The 22,880-nt window shown below is 31.4% G+C and overlaps 1 protein-coding gene across 14 annotated transcripts in view; it reads right to left on the bottom strand.

The window, feature by feature from the left end:
* The window catches only part of Atpalpha (sodium/potassium-transporting ATPase subunit alpha), a 71,128-nt gene that overhangs the window by 14,702 nt on the left and 33,546 nt on the right, over positions 1 to 22,880 (bottom strand). For 7 of the 14 annotated variants that reach the window (XM_076403053.1, XM_076403056.1, XM_076403054.1 and 4 more), the window contains exons 2-4: positions 8,372 to 8,452; positions 5,005 to 5,136; positions 310 to 556 (exon numbers count right to left, since the gene is read on the bottom strand). In XM_076403053.1, the coding sequence (XP_076259168.1) occupies positions 310 to 556; positions 5,005 to 5,136; positions 8,372 to 8,452 (460 nt within the window). Of the gene's footprint in view, positions 1 to 309; positions 557 to 5,004; positions 5,137 to 5,232; positions 5,324 to 8,371; positions 8,453 to 18,995; positions 19,147 to 22,880 lie in introns of those variants that run through there. The other 7 variants (XM_076403061.1, XM_076403062.1, XM_076403060.1 and 4 more) reach the window with 5 other exon arrangements.

Genomic DNA, 22,880 nt, shown 5'->3' with positions numbered 1-22,880 from the left:
AGCAACGAACAACAAAAACAATTGATATCTCATCTATAGATCTCTTTAAATTTAAGTAATAGAAAAAACTATCTCTAGTGATACTGAAAGAAATCACTTTTATATTAATCATCATATTCAAAAAACTCATTTTTGCATTACTCAACTAACTTAGACTTTTGTTGATCGTAAGAGACTTATTTGCACACTAAATAATTTCTTGATGCATCGATGACACATGAACACATGTGATGACACACTGTGTATATAAATAATTAGCGTCTTTGGTATTTTGAGGTCAGACAATTTCTAATAACTTAATCAAATTACCTGTGACGATAACGACCGCTGCTAATACAACGCCCAAGAACAAATTGTCGTCGGCCGGTTCTTCTACTGTACTAGCCTGTATACCATAAGCTATGAAACATAGAATAGCTCCAATCCATAGTAGCAGAGCGAAACCACCGAAGAGATTTTTGCAGAACTTCACCCATTCTGGAGTGGTTTTTGGTGGAGTGAGGGCATTTGGACCGTCTCGTTCCAAGTTTTCTTTTGCCTTTGCGTGACTGAGACCCTGAAAGTATATAAAACTTAAATAAATAACCCTCTGAAACTTGTTACATTATAATTTATTCCAAATATCTTGCACTATTTATGTAAAACGTTCAGTTCTTTCACAATGAAAGGTATTATTTTAATGTGATTATTATTTATAACATTATATAACTACTAGAGGTTTTTCGAAAAGCTAGGCCCCAAATGTTAAAATAAATGCAATAGACTGACCTATTCTGGAGAAGTTCCCGTATAATCACAAAACCACTAATTTTTATCATGTAATCTTCAAATAAATGTATCGAATTCTTATTCCATCGACGAAAAACAAATCGTAAGATTATCTTTAATGACGTAGATATATGATTTATATCTGGCTCTGAAAGTATATTATTTGCTTTTTGTTGTTATCAAAGAAAAACACATTCGACACATCTAATCGTTTAATTGTCGCTGAGAAACTTGATTATTTTATGACTGCAGGTCTGGTGGTGTTCGCTTCGATCCAATTCCCCCAACAACATCATAAACGCTCATATATATACTAGATTCCAGACAAAAGTCATGAGAGTCGTAAAAACACTATAATTTTAATATAGTTTTTGATCCACATTTTTGTTTTCTTGTTCACGTTTGATAGTTTTTATATATTATAAGTAGTCATGAACTGAAAGAAATACTACTCGGCAAGATTTCTCCAATTTGAAAAAGCAAGACAAACTTTTAAAATGTATGTTTATAAAAAAACTAGTTCTCTCTTCGTCGTTGGAGACCTTCTTCGATAGCTCTAGTAGCGAACTTTCTTTCTGCTTGCTCACAGCTGACGATTTCAGGTAGACTTTCTTGCGAATTAATGAAACACTTTATACTACTTAGTTTATTTCTATTAATTATAATTTAAGTGAACCAAAGCGATTTTTCTATTTAGACTTCCCGACCCTGAATTCTGATTTGTCTGAATGAATTTGAATCCCTCGGTTCGCCCTATTTAAGATGGCATGTAATGCACGCCAACTTTGAAATCATACTGTAGTATCTTCTCTTCCAATCAGTAGCCAATTATAGAGGTTTTTTTATGTTTCAAATAAGCCAGAGACCAGGTAGCGGCATCAAAATGTGGTCAAACACTCGTTGGCAACGTGTCAGAGAGATCCAAAATACCATCAACAAGCTATAAAAATGCAGATATTATAAAAGTGGTATTTTGGAAATTAACTATTAGAATTTTATAACCATGACTGACAAATTTACTCATTTATGTGTCTGACATCTTTAACAGTTGATATTGATACACAACATAACCTCAATTACATCTCAAATACTAAATAAAGCTAATAACATCAGTTATATAACAAGCAGCCAAACCTTAAGAAAATATAATCATGACTAATAATAAATGTGAATCAGTTACAGACATTCAAAGAAGAAAAATGAAAAACAACTGGTTAATAATCCGATTGATATTTAATTGTGCTTATCGTTAGCTTCAAAACGTATGTCATCAGAGCATAAAATTATAAACAATATAAAACTGATAAAATTCTTAAATTCCTGAAAAATATATTGACACTGCGCAAGTGATTATTAAGAAAATTGCATCATAATAGTTGGTTGCCCACGTCAAATAACATACATTTTTTATAATGTATTATATGATATTTGCGAGTACAGCAAGCCCAAATTTTAATTTTTATCATTAGTATTTCATAATCTCACTAAAACATAGACATTAAAAATAAACATGTTGACAAATAAAAAATCTATATATTATGATTTTACTCATAGCATAATCTCTCAAAATGTAACAATAAGTATCCACAATTACATTTTCTTCCATTACAACGTGAAATATAATTGAAGAACAGAAATCGAGACACGTGTTGTTTCAAAATCATGAAAAAATATATTAGTATTGCTTTTGTCACTTTCAAAGAAGGTCCTATCGAGTGAAATACAACTATGTCAGTGTTTGACCTAATTATCCCCACATTTTTCCTAAGTTGATTGAGGTAGGGCCTTCAACTATTTAGGGTATTTTATTTTATGGCTTGAACCAACGAAAAACGCCTTTCCCAAGTGGTAATTTTAGCTTTGGCTAGAAAAATCGCAAGGGACCATATAAAGTGAGTGTGGGTACGGTCAGGCCCGACGTAATTGGACACAAGGAGTAAATCGCACGTGGGTGGCTTGTCTAAGGGTTGACAAAACTCAGCGATCGGTATATAGATACATACGCAGAGCGTAGAATTGTGCATGGAGTAGCATAAATCGGTTGCACAAGGGGCTAGGTAAAATTCTATAATTTAATATAATATCTGGTGTGAACTTTTGTATGTTTTTTAATCAGTATTTACAAATAGGTTTTCAGGTTTTTTTTAAACTTTGATTTTTTATTTTATCCGATTAAGTCGACACAATTTTCAGCTGTTTCATAAGAAATGAAGTTTCGCTTAGTCAGGCCATATGTCTCGACCGAAACAAGAGGAAGTCAAAGGGAGCAATGTCCAGTGAATTAATTTTATTGAATCAAAACGAATGCTTCGAATGATTTACATCATTTTCATGTTTGTGTTTTTTTTTAAATATGCATATAATATTTCTCCAGGTTTGCAACATTTTTATTGTTCTCTTGCAACGTTTAGAGCAATCAGCAGATGCCAACACTCTCAGAAAGGAAGATTTCATTTGAAAGAGATGTGAAAAACAGTTTCTTGAAAATATACGTCATAGAGAGCTGAATAGTTTGATTATTTCTCTAGCAATTCGTGAATCCTTCACATGCTTCAAGTAAAGGAAACACTTTTGATCCCTCCAAATGCACAATATTATCTTATTTGCAAGTCTATTTGATCTTACGGTAATTTTACGGTCATGGTAGTTGTATACCAACTTAGGAATTTTTACGTTTTAGGTTTTTAATATATATATAAAGCAACAAATCACAGACTCTTTTACGTTTTTCCATTTTCAGGTTTTCTTTTCTTGTTTCTTGAACATGAATGAATAAAAAATTGTGAGTAAAACAGTATATGCAACAAAACTCGTGTTCATCATAAGAAAATATGAGATTAGTTCAGAAACATTCAAACAGCACTTCAAAAAACATCACTTTTCGCAATTACTTTTATAATCCTATTTATAAATCTTATAAAATATAAGAAAACAGAGCTATCAAGATATTACTGCTTAAGGTTTCCGAAAAAATATTATATATAGATATTTTTTAAATAAATATCGATAAATATAAATGAAAGTATGGAATTTTCAAGTTCTAAAGTAAAATAAAATAAATAAAGATATTAAAAACTTAGAATTTTCGAACGAGAGTATTGAACATTGAAAACGGATACCTCTAAATGTTAATTTCAAATGTTTTAGAAAAAGAAAAAAGTCCGGAGCAATGTCGGTCAATGATGGTATTTATTATTTCTGGTTCGAAATTCATTCACAAATATGATGCAAATTAAAGAATAAATAATAAATCACTTTAGCTATGGTGAAGATTGTTGAAGTTTTATAGTTAATAACGGGCTTTCGTTGGAGAGGTTGAAAACAAACTTGTTGTTGATTGTTTTAGTGGGTAAACATCGTGGAACACATTGAGATGAAACAAAATCGTAAACAAACTAAATAACACATTTTTTAATTAATTCCTTTAACTGGGAAATGCTCGATATTTTTTGACAGAACCTTCGATTCTCTTCGGGGCATTTTTATGTCAAATTAGAAACAATAGCATGCCAATGACCATTCAAAAAATAACTTATGGATATATGTCGTCTTATATTTGCTTATTTGTTCTTTTTTTGACATGCGTCTCATTACAAATGAATTTGAAAAACTTGACACTATAAATCATAATCTAGAAATTTGAAAAATCGCTTTTTTTTAATTTTCAAAGCTTAACCCCTTTAGAATATACACATAAAATGATTTTTCGAAATTTAAATTATTTTCGGGAAAAATTTTGCTGTTTTAATGACACGGCATCTAAAAACTTCATTTTTCGAGACTGTCAACTACATGATATCTCAAGTTCTACAAAACCAATTTGTCTGAAATCTGATATGAGCATTCTCTATACATTCTTTAATCGCATCAAAGTAAAAAGTCAAACTTTCATTAAATTGTTCGAAAAAAACGAGACTTTTTTAACGTTTTTTTTTGTATTTCCCAATATTTTAAAAAATTGTAAAATTACAAATTTTGTTATGGTTTTACTGTTAAAATTCATTTTTTCAAATGTCTCAACTAGAACATCCCCTTAAAAGAAAAACATTATCATTATTATAACTAGCAGAAAGAATATATGACCCAACAGTTCTCCAATTTCATCAGAAATATCATAATATACGTAATTATCTTACGTATTATCAACTTGATCCTCAACAACTCTCTTATATAATCCGTACTGATATAAGCCTAATAATTACAAACAGTACAGTAATATTATCAAACAGCACTTACATTTTCTGGGTGAGTTTGAAACCGTTGATAGAGTTCCTCTGGTGTAATTTTATGGTAGTCGATATCTAATTCTTGTTTCAGATCGTCTAAATCTCCTGCTTTCCTGGGCTTCTTTTGTACTTTTCTTCGTGCCTAAACAACAAAAGAAAGACATTATTAAAACAATGTATAAAGAGGAGAGTGCGTCAAACGAAATGAGAAAAAGCACGTGTGTTAGTAGTTAGTTACCTCCATTAGTCCTTTGAAATAAAGACTACCTCGAGGAAATAAACGAGCCCGCTAGCTCAGTAACCGTGGGTTTCGAACGTCGATAGACAAAAGTGGAAATAATCGCTATGCGTTGTTTTATATATAGTCAAGATAAGATCCGCAGTCATTCTTATCTAATCAAAAATGATTTGGCTTAAAAAATTATGCAAATTCCTATATGATATAATATTACTCCTTAAGTTTGGATTTAAAAGAGACTGTGGTAAAAGTTCCCAAAAAAAAATTATTTGGGGTGTTCTTGTTAATAATAATGCGTTTTTATTTTGTTGCTTCCACTTTAGGACGTAAATAAACCGGATCAATTGGTAAAATAGGAAAATATTGAGAAGGTAACATTGATAGATGCGTGAAAAAGTAAACCAGATTCTTTAATTTGTATTTTGTCGATATTGACTTGGAATTAAATAAAGATTTCAAACAACGATACGAATGATCGGATTAACAAGCCATCACGGGGTGTTACCTTTTCGAAATGATCTTTCTAGATCCTTGGATTCAGTCTCCATCGACAGCGGATGAACAAAATAATACAAACACTTGACCTGTTAATTTATTAATAAGGCGTTGAAACAGCTGCAATTCACGGAACGAATAATACGAATCTGTAGAGTGTCTGAACAGTTTCCAAATAAATGTTGCCCCATTCTTGTAACAAAACATCCGCCAATTACTTTAATGATGTTCGAGATAGAAATCTCATCACTCTGTTCTAAAACTCCCCATAACGGTTTAGCAACATATGTTAAGGTCTGGTAATTGTGCTGACCGGGGAAGATATTTGGTGATTCTAATGCTACTCAAACCAAGTCTGAACCTTTTTGTATCGCCGCAATCGACATCTTGAAGTATGACAGTGTTTAGCAACAATATGCTATTTAATAAGAACTTAATCGTTGAGAATGTCGAGATAGTCATTTGCGGTAATCCAGTCAGTGATGTGAATTATTTTATTACATCTTTATTAGATATGTTTAGTACAATCTTAATTAAAAATTAATTTATCATTACTTTTCATTTGTACTTGGATTAATTCACAAGCAAGACGAGTGCGAGAAAATACATCAATACGCATTCCTCAATTATAAAATTATAACAACTTATAGCTATAGTTTACACTAAAGGTATACACTTTATATAAGTTCGTATGGTTTGGTTTGCTTCAATCTCCTGACATCCTATGCGCTGTCCAGCAGTTGTATTGCTTCCACGTTAGTATGATTTAGTAATCTTCTTTCGTGTTTCAAGGCGAAATCTTGAATTACTTCGCAAATACATTTGATTTCCGGGTCATCGTGCAGTTTTTCGTTGGTTACGTAGCGATAGACATTGGTAATCAATCGAAGAGCTTTGTTTTGCCAACGTTGTGTGACTAGTTGATTTAAATGTTTAGTGCAACCCCATATTTGCACCCCATCGGTCCAAATTGACTTTATAATTGTCTTATTGATCAACCTCTTTGACTTTAGATCAAGTTGAGAGTATCTTCCGACTAACCAGTATAGTTGTTTTATTTTGGTTCTAATGTGTTTTGCTTTTTGTCTAACGTGATGTTTCCAATTTAATCTACCGTCAAGATGGATTCCAAGATATTTAACTGATTCTGCTTGAGGAAGCGAGCATCCATTGAGTAATATAATTAAGTTTTTATTATTTCGGCACAATACAAAATTAACGTGGACAGATTTGGAGCTTTTAAGTTGAATTTTAGATTCTTTCGTCCAGTTGTAGATTTTGTTGACTGCCACTTGTACTTTTTCTATTGCCCTAGACAGAGATATGTCATTTGCCATAATAATTGTGTTGTCAGCAAAGGTTCCAAGTAGTGTTTTTTTGTTGTTGGAATGTCAGCAGTGTAGAGCAGATATAGGAGGGGTCCTAAGATGCTACCTTGTGGAACTCCAGCCGAAATAGTTTTAAATGTCGAGAACGCTATGCGTGCGATACTCTACATTTTCTTCCGAAAAGATATGAGATATGACAGATAAGGTATGACAGCAATTGACGATAGTTACGCGGTAACAATTTGCTCATCTTACAGATTAATCCCAAATACCAAACCCGATCAAAAGCTTGTGAGTGAGAGAACCCCGATAACGCCGCCCAAATCATAACGGAATAATTCCTCATCCATATAGGCTTCTTCTGAGATTCTTCATACATAAACTCAATTACTCCTCATACAAAATCATTTTTAATGTTCATCAGTCTTTCAGTTAACTTAGGGTTTCAAGTATTATTATTCTTCACCGATGATGTTTTACCATATGTACGCCGTCATTATCGTGAATACTGTCGATGTGTGATAATACACTGAAAAATAACCTACAAGACTTGGCTTGTAAATTGAGCAATCTCCTGCAATTCTCATTTTATTTACTATCATACTCTACGTCCTGTATTTGACCTACTTCTTGATTTCGTTTCAATTTCCTATTTCTATTTTCAGTAAGTCAAATTTTACGTCATCCAACCGTTTAGTGCTTCTCTTCTCTTATTCTTTATGTCTTTATTTATATTCTTCTATGTCGTTTTCTTCTACTCGAATTTTGAATAAATTATGTTTTATTTCATACAGCATCTCCACTCTCGTCTTTTTTATTTTCGTTCTGTTATTTAATTATTCCCGCTACATCTATTCCTCCACCAATGTTCTCCTTTTATTGTTGGTTCCAGCATTTAAATGATAATGAACTATATATAAGAACAACGACAACTATACCTCTTATCTCGATAAATCTTGTTCATCGTCTTAAGAATTGGAAATGTTTAAAAAACATGAATATTATTTAAGAATGGAGAAATAAGTTCCACATTATAGTGAGTAGAGCATGAAAAAAAAAATTAAAAAATAATCTGTTCAATTATGAAGATAACAAAAGTGAGATTGATATCTTCTGCTTGTTTCCAAAAATATCAAAAAGTGATCACAAAAATTAGATTAATTCATTTGTTATATTATAACCTACAACTTTACCTGATATATAAAAGCTAGATTGTATCTTCATTATTAAAAATATATATATTCAATTAAAATGTGTTTTAAACATAATAAGTGCAGCCCACCACCAGTAGTCAATAAAATACGAAACAAAAATACCTTAGGTTGACCATCGGCTGTCTTATTATCGTCGTAACTGCTGGGAGTGGTAGCTCCACGATATGAATCTGAGCGGCCATGCTGGAAAAACAAGCGAAATGCGTCTAAAACGATCACAAACATCACCATGCGAATGAAATAGACAAACATGACATACTTCTCAAGAAAAAAACGTCACCAAATTTGATGGAAGCCCGGCAATCAAAAAAGGCTTTTAATTACCGGGTTGGTCTTCAAAGATGGTGATATTTACCAGAAACATGAGAAAGAACTAAAAAGATAAATGTAATTATACAAAATATAATAAACATAGAAAATATATGAGGAATGTTATTCAAAAATTATTTAAAAAATTATATAGTTTAATAAAAAAAACTTATTTTCATTATAATAAAATATCAGTTAGACTGGAGACTTTATTGATTAATATATCTAAAAAATAACATTTAACATGCCTCAAATAATAAAGCGATTTCATGTTTCTTGTGACATTTAACAAAAAACAACACAACTACCTTCATTCAATTGAATATGTTTCAAAAACTTGGCGAATACTAGAAAATGATGTATATAAAATGAGTTAATTATGATTAGTACACGTAAATATTTATTCCCACGATTCCTGAAACATATTTCACTGCCTTAACTGCAGCAGTAATATTTATAAACATTCACATATATCCTAAGAACAACGAATTAACAATCATAACATTAACATATATATAATATAAAGGATATTTCATTTTAAAGATTTTTAAAATTATTCAAGAAAGTTTAATTTTTAATTTGTTAATTTTTTACGGACAACTGAACAATATATAACGTTACTAAATACAACTGTTCGTCTTTTTCGCTCTGATAAAACATTGGACGCTTTTGTCTTAAAATTATAGTATAAAAATAGTAATGCCAAGAATACATAACTTGAACGGCATTAAATTTTCGTTTCATATATCTTCCCAATTAATATTTTAAATTATTTTATAAAATACGCCATATTACGGCTTACGGATCATATATGATACATATACGGCTTATTGGATCTTATGTAAACAAAATCTTGTAAAAACAAAACTGTAAAACAAAACGTATAAAACACATCTTCTAGGGAATTTGTAAAAAAATCATCTAATTTATAATATCCTTTATACGTATATTATCTTCTAGGGAATTTGTAAAAAAATCATCTAATTTATAATATCCTTTATACGTATATTATATAGTAGTTTGTTCAATTAATTTTGTTCGTAAATTACCTTTAAACTGGTAAAACAATTAACTCAGATTACTCGTTTTCATGATAGCTGTGTTTTCCTTATCGTAAGGCAAAATTGATTGAACAAACCTAATATATGAAAATATAATACAGCAATGCCAGAAAAACTAATCCTTAGATACCATTCCTTGTCCGTGTATTTTAATTTTTATATTCAATATACTTAATCAATCAAGATCTGACCTGTACGTCATTAGTTTATTTATAATCGATTGATTAACCTCAAACTTACTTCACTATGTCAGGGAAATTTTTAATTTTAAAAATGACGAAAATAAAGAATTTCTGGCGCATCTCCAAGAATACTATTTGGTATTTTCAAGTTTCCATTTGAATCACTAAAGAAAATTGTCGCAAATCGTAAAATATCATTAACCATCAAGGATTTTTAAAATATAATATGGGAAAATAATATTTTTCAGTGTTAGTTTAACGAACTTTTCACGAGATTCACACTAGTCTGTTCGATGTTCAGACAAAATGTATACGCAATGAATGAGGAACTCTTGAATCAAAGCCAAACGTAGTTTTTGCATTTAATATTGCAATTTCTAGGTTATTTAAAAAGTTCGAGAATAAAAAACTCGCCATTTGAATATTTCATCATTTAATTAATATATTCCTTCATTGTTTATAAGGCTTTTAAAGTTGATACGCAGAGCATTTTTACTAAATTTACTATTTACTATTTTGCTTGCCAATACTAAATTGTTGTTAGGCTCCACCTGACAAAAGTTTGACCTTTATAGGCACGACCTTCTTGAAAACGTTTTCGCATTTTAACATAACTGTAAATATATATTCTGAAATCAAGGGAGATAGGCATGATGGCTAATTTTGAAAAACTATTTTATGTCAATTTTACGTATATACCCGGAATAAAAATTTGCTGAAAAAAAATTAAAAACCGAAATGACGTGTGAAATAGTGTAATTTTAAATGCGCGCTAAAACACTCCAAATTACGTGACGTAGATTGGTCGCACTGGGCGTATGGTTACAGATCTTATTTATTTATACATTATTTTAATGACTTTATGTTATAATCAGACATTTTAATATGCATCGATGGTGTGAGATTCCCTATATAATATAATTTTTACTGATGAATAGGTAAAAATACCAAAGAAGTTATGTACCTTCGCTCCAAGGCAAAAAATGTTATTAAATATTGCAAAGCGCAAAGCAGCCGGCCTAGCTTGAACATCAGGAATTTATTGCTGTGAAAATCATTTTAGTGTAAGTATCTACTATTTTAACTAGCTTTAACACTATATATTTATAACATTGTTGATAAAATTTGAGGTTAGGCCTCGTTTGTTATGTAAGTCCCAAATAACTTGATTATTTTTCAGTCACCGAATAATATGGAAAATTAATGCGATGTTTTTTTACAAGTGCGCATGAGGCGACAGCATATATTCCTACAAGATTGTCAAGCAGACCGGAGAAAACGGGCTTTTAACTGGACTCACTGCTATTCACTATTGAACGACCATATATTCGCAAGATACAAAGAAAATTAGTAATTAAATACATGCCATCAACAAGTGTTGATCCCACATCCCATCCCATAATATTTGATTTCTTGTACATGAAATAGTTCGAAAAGGTATACTACACCATGCCTATTGTAATAGTATAGTTATTTTTACAATTATAAATCAGTTTTTTCGTTTCCGTTCCGAGAACTTATTGAAAGCCCTAGTAAAACAGCAAAAATAATATCATAATATCAACGGATGTGTTTCTTTAGATTACCCACGTACGATACGTAGAAATGCCTCGAGATACGAGTGAAATCAAGTGCGTCTAATCGCTATTGCACAGTATCAAATCAGAATGCAAGGCCAGACAGAACCTGATCCTCGGTCAGAGGATATTCGAATGTTTCGGGTATTATTTAAACAACACGCTGGCTTCCATCCTACTTAGCGCTGCACATTTAGACATAAAACCACGAAATATGAATAGAATAATTAAATAGAAACTTCCTCATGTTAATATTTGATAGATGTAAACAAAGGTTTTTTCATTGAAAAACAAACTATATTTTTATATGTATTAGGCAGGACGTTAGTGTTAGTACTATAATTATTTTTGATCCGCCATATGATTTAACAGACAATATATACTGTATGGCTTTATCTTCCTCGACATTTTATGTTTGGTATAAAGTAGATTTATAAAGAATATTTTTAGGTTGTTTTTCGATGTTTTTGTTCAGTAAGCTATGGCGAAAATTTTGACGCCTTACCACATGGTTGAAATTTAATTACATAGATAGATATTAGATATTACATAAATATTGAACTGTAATTCATTCGGATGAGCTCTATTTCAATTCAATGTTTTACACCTTAAACACACCATTCAAAAATCGAAATAAAATATACTAAGATATATATAAGTGAAACATAATATAATATGAATAAATACATATGAAAATGCAACAATAAAAATATATTTTGAAACAGGAATAGGATAGTTTTGTAAATACCAAAAATATCTCCGAAAAAACTTATACATTATGTTATATAAAAAAAGTCAAAAATGTAATAGACAGATCAAAAGAGTAAAACCAAACCAAAAGAAACCAAATACTAAATTTAGGTAAAAGAGGAAAAACTTAAAAATAACTTTACGTTTTTTTTTATTTAACTAATTAAATGAGTAATAGCACATTATTGAATATCTTGATTGACAAGCCTATATGATCTATGCACACTTTATTAACCTTTAAAAAAGGTGCCAACATACAAATCAAATCAACTAAAAAAAGCACACTAAATATTTTAAGAAAACAGTGATACTACGATAAATGATAATGCATCAGTATGTGACAATAAATAGCAACAGTTCATAGAAAATTAAATACCAATAAATTTTATTATAGAAACAGAAATTTAAAAAATCTTATTTAAATCTTGTTATTAGGTGCTTGCATGTATTTTGATCACCGATACATGTATATTGGTGTGGATATGAAGTCAATGTAAACAAATGCTAAATTCGATGGTTTTTAACATTTTATATGAAATAACAATTGTCAATTTAGTATTATTCAATCAAACCCATCAAACACTTTTAGAAACTTATGGTGATGCTGCTCCGATGTCAATGACAAGGAATGGCCTAAAATATCGAAAAAGTTCAATAGTAATAAATTGGAAGACTTATTGGGCGAAAATCTAACTCAAACTACCAAATAACTTTAAGACAACTTAACAGTTAATGAATTAACTGACTTCAAACGTTAACATGGAATTAAAAGGATCCAAAAGGAGAGTGGCAATCACAAGAGCTGACTGAAAATGTTCAGGTTAAACTCAATTGGAAGCCACGTTTAAAAAAAATGTGAAGAACTCTAGCTGAACAATAAGCTTTTGCTTCACCGACAAGTCTTGAAACCAACGATGTTCAGCTCTGGGACTTGTCCAGCCAAAGCAATAGAAATGTCATACAAAGATAACAAAACAAGGTAATGCAAGGTGTTGTTGATGTTCCATGGTACATTCGTAATAACAATTGACGTGAAGGTTGAAACTGTTCGTAATGTTATCAAGGACAATGCCCAGAGGCTCTATCAACACGCCAACATTAAGGTCCCTAGCTCCTATATAGTGATGGCTAGTTAGAAGATTAAAGAGAATACAGTAGTAAGTTTAAGTATAGTGCACATTAAAAACCGTGAAAAAGATGTAAAATCCAAAGTGTCTATCGTAGAGTAAGTACTTTAGGATAAAAACAAATGGTTTATTAGTGTTAATTTGCTATAATAAATAATAATAAAAAATATACAGTCAGAAGGATTGGAAAAAATTGCAGAAAATGATGGAAAATATTTTGATTAATATATATTGTGTTATTTTTTCTGAATATATGTCCTTTTAAAGTAAAAAACTGAGAATCATTAAACAAAAAAAACTTAAGAATAAATTAGCACAATTGCAATTTTAAACAGACTAAAAAAAATAGATAAAAACTAAACGAAAATAAACAAGTAATGTTAAATAGTATTATTTAAAAATATTCACTGTATTAAACTTCGCATCCAATCGATATTACAGCCGAAAAAAAAAATCAAATAACTAGATTGATTTGGATCCTTTTGATCTTTCCAACTGCGAACGAGTACGTGTGATATCTTTAAATTAAGTAATTCGATTTACACTCGATTCTTAACGAGGACCATAAAGAGCCGGCGATTACATCATAAATTACGACTGTGTTAACGATCAACATAACGAAATGTTTTTTCGAAAGTGTTGTGGTTTGGGCAGACCAGCGGAATAGCCGCAGATACACGTCACTCTCGCCACCACTTACGGGACAAGTGTTGAAATCGCAAATAAAATTACGTTGGCGTTGGAATACTCCTCAATAAATAAGGTTTACAATCAAATTTGCAAGATGAATTATAAAATATTTAGAAAAGTACGGAGTCTCCTAATATGCAAAAAATATTTGTGTTCCAATAGATGTTGCCAGAGTGACAAAAAAACACAGATAAAAATCACTACTCGAAACATTATGAACTTGTATTTTTTCTTGTAACGATTTCTAAGAATATTTGATGAACTATTACAGTTGTATGTGCCGATAAGTTTCTAAGGCTATTGTTAAAATAAACTTTAAAATTACAATATGTGCATTTTATTTGCCCAAATATTACAAGAAATTTTGCCACAAAGCAGGATATACTTTTTTAAAGTTTAAGATTCATTATCAAATGTATAATATCAATAATTTAAAGCCTTTTCTGTTGTAGTTATTATAAACTATGTAAAACTAAGATTTTGGCAGTCCTGTCAGATACATTTGCATCTGTATCTTAAAATTATCGTCATAAAATATTTCAGTAGGTCAGTTGATATCAATAAATACGATTCTCACAGTTCCCAACTGGCAATTGTGCTATTATTGGATTTGCGTTGGAATACTCCTCAATAAATAAGGTTTACACTCAATTTGTAAGATAAATTATAACATATTTAGAGAAACACCTAGTGATCTAAAATGCAAACATATTTGTGTTCAATAAGATGTTCAATTAAAAAAAGAAAAGTGATAAAAATGACTGTACGAAAGACTATAAACATGTATTTTCTATTATAGTGAACTGTGAAAACATTTTCTCGGATGTTTTGCATTTAAAGTTTTATTTTAAAATTTCAATATTATAAATATTGCACATTTCTGACTATTCATCTTTCTTATTATTTGACCATGACAAACCTCTTGGAAGAACTCAAACTCATTAGACCCTTTTATGTGTATAAAATATAGATATAAATTGACGTAACCTGTTTTCCCCTAATTTAAAACGTACTACTGTGCTTGTGCGAGGTAGGGTTCGCTTTTGATGGCCAGAATATTGATCGAGTATGGTTTTTTGATCACCTTAGATAAATATTTCCTTCAGCGTCAGTGACAATTTAATGAAATGTCTTCAGCTAGAATATCGAGATAGGGTCATTATACATCTTTTACATTCTACTCTACAATTATTTATGTAAACACCGAAAAAGTTTCACAAGTCTTCATGTAACTATTCATTTATCCTCGCAAATCGATCGGTTAAAACATCATTATCACTAAAAGAAAACGTTAAGAATAATTTCCAAGAACTAATATGCCCAATATCATATGGCATATTTAGGTTAATTTCTACTAAAAAAAGTATTGATTTTTAGTATTGATATAAGTATGTAATATGTAATATATTTCGCAACCAAGTTATCATAATAAACAATTTCAAAAGCTAATTGAGATGTACTTAACGTCATTAATTAAAATTTAATCCACGTTGTACGTTATACAATTTATTTATCGATAAGTAACGTCATTTAAATTAGTTGAGTGGTATTGAACGTTTTATGTACGTGAAATAATAAACATGATATTTTTAAATACTAAATAATTCAAATGTAGTGACATAAATCGATAATGAATTAAAAAAAAACAAGAAGATAACAACAAATACCCAGTTGATTCAAGTTTTAATTGAAAATCTATTACTTTATTAAAGATTAGAAAACGTGACGCATAATAAGAAAAGTTTAATTACTTGATAATTAAAATTATAGTAGTTGAATTGTTAAAGTTTATAAAATTAAACATATAAAAACAGGAATTAAGAGAGAAGACAACCTTATTATATTTAAAATGATCATCATGTTTTAGCTAGTAGAAGCAGTCTATAGAAATATGTCTATAGATTTTCTAGTTGAATGCATCTTTGGTTATAAAACACTGTATTATTATAAGTCAAGTTAAATCCAGATTATCAATTTCTATCTTCTTTAGTTTGAAAGGTTTGAGTTCTGTATGAAGAAGTTAGGTTAAGTTAAGAGTAGGAAACGTTTTAGGAAAGAAGTAGTATGTTTATAAGAAATTCGTTAGTCGTCTAGCATAATATGTGACGGTTGGTTAATAAAGTTCATAATTTAAGAAAAGTGCTCAACATATTTAGGAAAGTCGCAGGTTAAAAGCCTCAAAAAGCAATCAGATTGTCACTGAATCCGAAGGTTAAATCAGATTGGCATCATAAAAATAATAACGAACTGTTAAAGGGTATTTCTTGTAAAAAATGTTTAGTTTTAAACCATTTTATACTATCATCTTTAGTTAATCAATTTTTTCTCCGCATCTTTTATCTATTTAATGTAGTATTTGATGATTACAGCGCTAATAGTATAGGATTCCCAATTTAAATAGGTTTTAATGTGTTTATAGTCCCGTCATATTGCATCACTATCGTGTCTGCTCGCGTTCGGTGCTATCATGTAGTCTGATCATTTTTCATTTTAAAATGGCAATAATTGAGAAAAATGGGTACAATATATGTTAATAAAAATATGTTCTATCTTTTTATATAACAATTTTCCATCTTTCTACCAACATGGCGATATCATGCCGAAAGAACGATGTTGGTTTGGCAGCGATTCTTCAATCATCGATCCATTTTTGCACTTTTTCAACGTTAGAAATATCGAATTCCTCTGCAAATGAAGAATGCTACACCGATCTAAACAAGTGATAATCAGAAGGCGCTATGTCTGGTGAATATCTATGTCTGGTCTGTCGGCGGAATTTCCTATTCGAACCACCACATTGTATCCTTTACAATTCTTGTAATACGTCGTTCAATATGTTCAATTGACGTCAATAGATATTCGCTTTCGATTTTAACAGCTCGTAATATATTACACCTTGCTGATATGCACCACAAACATGGCTCCTTTAGACTAACTCGTGACTGAAGCTCTTTAAGAGTTTGAGCTGTTTTTTTGTCCAATACGTCTTGCAATTTATTGTTTTCGAACTCTACTGGTTCTCCAAGGCGTTCTTTATCCTTAATACATCAAAGTCGTCCATTTCAAATCCTTGAAACATAAACCGACAGTTGAGATATCCTTGAGTGTTTGATGGGCTTCTGCAGCAAATTTATTCAAACCAAACAATAAAAGCAATGAATGTCAAAATTCAATTTTGAACGTTCGACGAATAATGTCCGTATACACTGAATAATTCAGTTATTTATATTATTTTATTTATTTTATTGTTATTATGTTGCTATTATTATGTAACTGCATCCATAACTGGTCACTGTTTAGAGGAATTATTGGACCCCACATCTTCGAAAATGTTTGTGTGATAAATAATAATATTTCTTAAGTTCTAAATATTTCTCGGTAGTGCACTTTTTCGAAACCAGAATATGACAAGTAACTCATTAATCATGTGACATAGCGCCAATTAATTGATGATAAATACAAGAGTCTTCGCCAAGTGTATATATATACTAGCAAAGGCATTGAGACTTATACATAACATCGCTAAAAGAATACAATTTAAGAAAAAATAAGTATGTTTTCTATAATTCTGTCATCACGTAAACAAACATTCAATATCAGCAATCTAATAGAGGTGGGTATGAGATGTGTCCAAAGATTAGAGACAATATTAAATATTTATATCTGAATGGCACACACGCCTCATAAATAATATTTTTATTAAAGTTAATATAGATTAACATCGCAAAAAAAACAGTAAAAGTTAAAAGATCACAAGGAAATAATAAGATAATAAAAATGGTATCACATAACAGGTTTGAAACGCAAATTCCAGTTAATAGGAAGCACATGCAGTAAATCATCACCAAATATCTCACACATCTCACGACACATGAAATTATTGATGTCTTAAGGTTAAAAGGTCACGCGCCCATATAAATTTAGAAAAGTATTTAAAAAGTAGTTATGATACAAATCAATATAGTGAATAATGGCTTCCTGAAGTACAAACTCTGAACACTGATTAAATTCATGAAAGTTAGCAGGAATTACTGACAGTTTCACAGAGAAACTAAACGTTCATCTTTAAATAAGCAGAAAGGAATTCATCAAATCTTACTAGGCATGAAGTTGATTACGAGTCTAAAAGCTTTAAGGTTAAAAGGTCACGAAGCAAGATTAAAGATTAAAGCAAACCGCCCCAAAAATCACCGGTATCTTTTACCACGGCCTTAAAACAAATATCATTTTCACAATTTACAAGATTCCAGGCTTCATAAACTCCAAATAAAAGATCTGTAACCGCAACATCGAAAATAACAAAGACGGTGGAGAACGCCTGACGACCATCGACCAAAGCTTGCATTAAAATCGAAAAAATCGATGTTAAACCGGAGAGACATGACCTAAAAATTAAGATTCCACCATCGCGCATTTGCCGCGGGTATGGATTTCTCGATGGTGGTCGAGAAAAACGGACGAAACGGCCGAAAAAGTGGCCCGCCGCGCTTATCCGCCCGATCTAGCGCCGGGTTCGCGTTAAATCTTAACGATTCCAGCCACACCCCGTATATACCGCGGGATTATACGATAGAAACGAATTGATTTAGGTTAGGTTGCGAGATGGGGTTCTCGACAGACGACCATCGGGCGAGGGGAGTGAAATCGATCGGCGAGAATTCGACGAGGCATGACCTAGAAACGTTATTTTTTCATAGGCGGGAAACGGAGAGCGCATTTGCCATAGTTATGGATTTTTCCCGGCAGAATTTTTATATAATCCTAACGTATATTTGTATGTGAATGTTATTCTGTTGAGTTACAAGGGAAATCGGTTCGTTTAGATACGAATAGGAGTTGATGGTGTATTGGACGTGATTAAATGATTAAATCGGGTTAAAATAACGGTACGGATCTAAAAGCACTGTACTGCAAAGGCAAAGTAACTGGGGAATCGATGGGATTTTTAAGCCTATCCTACTAAACTAAAACACTACGGGGTGGAACTCTAGGGACGGAGTTGTGTCACCTCCGAGACGGTTAAAACGTACCTCCCCCATGATGGTCGATCGGCGATAGAGTTAGAATCCGGGGACTTAGACGGTGTTAAATGCAGGAGATCCTCATAGGTGGCCCGAACAGCTATCCGCCCGATACTACACGACGTAACGCACTGCAGGACGGGCACGGACTTACTGACCGACGCCAGATCGCGCTGTCGACGCTGCGCCTATCGAGCACTGACGTCACACTGCGGACGCCCGACGACGTCGGCGCCGAGCCTGCCCCAAAGGGCGGGCGCTGGCAATAGCCGCGGCACGGAACGGCGGCCATCGAGTACTTGTCGAAAATTAAAAGATAAGGGATGAAATCACTATAGGACCGACGATATTTTAATGAAGATGGTGCTGGTGGGACACGATCGAATTTTAATATTAGACGGTTAATGATTACAAATGATCTTTTATCTAACATCTAAGTAATTTTTTATACCAAGTTCATTATCAACAGTCGTCAATTAATTATGTTAAAATTATCTAATATAGAACAATATATCTTAAAAGTGGACATCTCTACGGCATAATCATGGTTGTTCCGAAAAATCGGTATGCTTGCGTCTGCTTTGCGTTTTAGGAATAAATATGTATTTTGATCAGCGATATATATTTGTGAACGACTATTAAACAACAAAGCCTAACTGTTAAATTCGATAATTTTGACATTTCTCTACTATACAGTCTATAAAGATGCTAACCATTGAACGCTCAAAATTATTTGGATAATTAATAATTGTTACCAGTAATTGCCGACTACCAACGAGTATCTTTACAATAACGTAAATACATCTAGGAGGACACATCGGTCTATCTTAATCTCTAGCGTAATAATAATAATAATAACGTTTATATATTAACACTGCTGATTTTCTATTAAATGCACCTCACTACACTACACTACACAAGATCAGATGGTTTGATTCTTTTGAGTCTGTGTCCTGTTCTGGTGGTATTCAAGAGTTGTATTATATGATATCTCCTCACATTTCCTTGCGATTCTCTTGATTTTCTGAGTGACAGTTGGTATCTGAAGTCTCATTGTAAGTAATCAGTGCTGTAGTATCTGAGTGTACCTACAATAATTATCAGGTATTTGTTCTGGAAAACTTATACTGTATTTGTATTAGTTTTCGTGGAACATCCCCATAATTGAATTTTGTATGTCCATATAGGTTTCAATGTATAAGCAATTTATTATGTACTAACAGTTGTGATTTTCTTCCAATTAACCAATACATTTTCCTTCCAATACGAGCCACGTTTTGCATAAAGATTAATTCCAAGATACGTAGCTTTATTGTTATATGAAATCATAATATTATTTATTGTTATTGGTGCTTGTGCGATCTAATTATACGTGAACTGCACATGCACAGATTTTCCAAAGACCATCAAATACTTTCAAAAGCTTATGGCGATGATGCTTCATCATATATCAATTGTTGGTTTTGGTCTCAAAAATTTAAATGGTGGTGATTTTGATATCGATGGAAAGCAACGACCTGGAGAACAAAAAAAACGAAATTGATGAATTGCAAGACTTGATAAGCAAGAAAATTATGCTCGCTTTTCTCAAACAGCCTTCAGACAGCTTAACAGTTAATACCAAAGCTGGAATATTCATGGCTATAAAGCCTTGTTGTTATATAGAATTGTAGCGACCTTGAGGCATGTCGAATTTTACATCGTGGAATAACGGTCTACAAAATACCCAGAAATCTAATCCCAGATGTTGAACACGGGCGGGGTGCCAGCAGCGCCAACTAGAACCCGATAACGAATAGCTGGCAATGTTATTGAAAGGTATTTCTAATAATTCAGTACCCGACCATCGTTTGGTTTAGACGTGCCACCATCGACTGCCCAAGCCTCGTCACCAGGTAACAGTGCTCCCATCCGTTTTATCATTTGTATTTTTATATGTTTATATTACTTCAATAAATAACGGTCACATAATGGTAATTTACAATTGGTAATTTTAAAGGTTTATTAAAAATATCGCTAATTTTCAAATGTCGATATTTTTTGGGCCGATATATCAATATTTTTATTTTTTCTTGAAAAGATCGATATATCTTTTGTAAAATATCAATATTTTTCCTGGTTATTGCAAAAAAAAATTATTGTTTTTTCTCCGACCAGACGCTCCGAAACCATACCCTTGTCCACATGCCTCAACTTCTAGTAATGTGATTAGAGTTACAGTAAGCAAAGGAAAATGAATTATTCCTGTCAATAATAGTACACCTAATAACTACAGACGAATTCAATTTACGCACAGCTTCTACAAATACCAATACGACACATCAACGGAAATTGAGAAAGCTCTAAAGACATATAAACATTGCCTACATATAGACCAAAATTCAATTTAAGCGCAATTTAGAAAAATATTAAATAAACTAGGACATATTTTCGATAATTCCAAGATTGAAGACCCATAACAAAGCCTTTAAACGTCATGAACTTCATAAAATCGGAGAGGAAAGGAAAGGAAAGGAAAATAGTTCGTCATACAATTATGAATTAATTTTAATTAATAACCAACATTTATTGATACAATTGTTGTTGACGAAGAAAACTGAATTATTTTAACTGGAAGATATGTGAACAATGGATAGAATAATAAAAAAATTATTTTAATAAAAACACGGATAACTTTTTCACTCAACTAATATCCAATCTTGCATATATATATATTTCTAAATATTGTTGTACACGGGATTAGATAAAATAATTGGCATTGTTATCCAATTATACTGACATTTGATACCGTCCTCTGGAGATGTGTAACGCTGCACTTTTTGCTTTATTAGAGTAATATTGCTAATGCATCATTTCGTGTGGTTTGTTTGTAGTAGGTCATCTAAATTAATCAACTATCATTAAGGTAGCTACATTAGCTTATGAAAGGTGCAGTGAAGAATATAATTGCATCTGTTCGAAAAACATTAATCGATGGTTGCTTGCAAAGTATACACAAGATATAAAATATGATGTACATATACACAGCATACACAGAAAAGGCGAAACCAAAAATACAATGCAAAAATAAATCTTACTGCTCAACCTTCACATTATATAAGTTTTTCTTGTCAAATTTTACCTAGATAATCCATACATTAAAAAACTCATAACCTAAACAGTAATGGATGTCGACTGTGGAGAAAATATCGACATTTCGATATTTTACAAAATATCACTTAATGTCAAGGGTACAGAATTTCAAAAAAAAAAGAAGTTCGATACATGTATCAGTTCTACTTTTTTTATTAAAAAAAATATTGAAAAATGTCGATATATCGATATTTTTAGACATCCCTACTTCAATCATCTAAAAGAACGAGCCGCATGTATGAAATTAACTAACCAGCATAAGCCAAATTTATATTCCTATAAAAATATTATAGAGGTTAAAAAATTGCAAAAAATTACTGCTGAAGCCCAGGGTTTCTTATTTGGGAATTACGGTGACTATTATCTCGAAAACAACACAGAAAAGTTGGTCAAAATTAGAGTTAGGAAGCGTGGAATTAAATCAACTATCGAATGTGTTTCATTCGTTACTGGTTTCTTTACTTCCCACTGTGCTGCTTCACCGGTGACCTTGTAAATAAATCTGCGACATTTATAGACTAAATATAGACTTAAAAATTAGTATATTTTGTTTGTATTATGATAAATAATAATGTACATTAATATAGCGGCTTTTAGGAACTCTATTTCTAATGATAATTTATTAGTGTAATGAGGTACAATTGAATAAAATATAATATCGATATTTAGGGCAAAATTTTGATATATAAGTAGACGAAGACTTTTTTTATGTTACCTTGCCAACTATTAGATCTTTTAACATTTTGTAATGATGTTAATATT

This window comes from Rhynchophorus ferrugineus, unplaced genomic scaffold (genome assembly GCF_030347505.1).
Source record: "Rhynchophorus ferrugineus isolate W39M unplaced genomic scaffold, kcgeb_rfMv2 rfM4, whole genome shotgun sequence".
Lineage (NCBI taxonomy): Eukaryota > Metazoa > Arthropoda > Insecta > Coleoptera > Curculionidae > Rhynchophorus > Rhynchophorus ferrugineus.
Note: the sequence above shows the minus strand (reverse complement) of the source record. Positions and strands in the feature narration are given on the sequence as shown.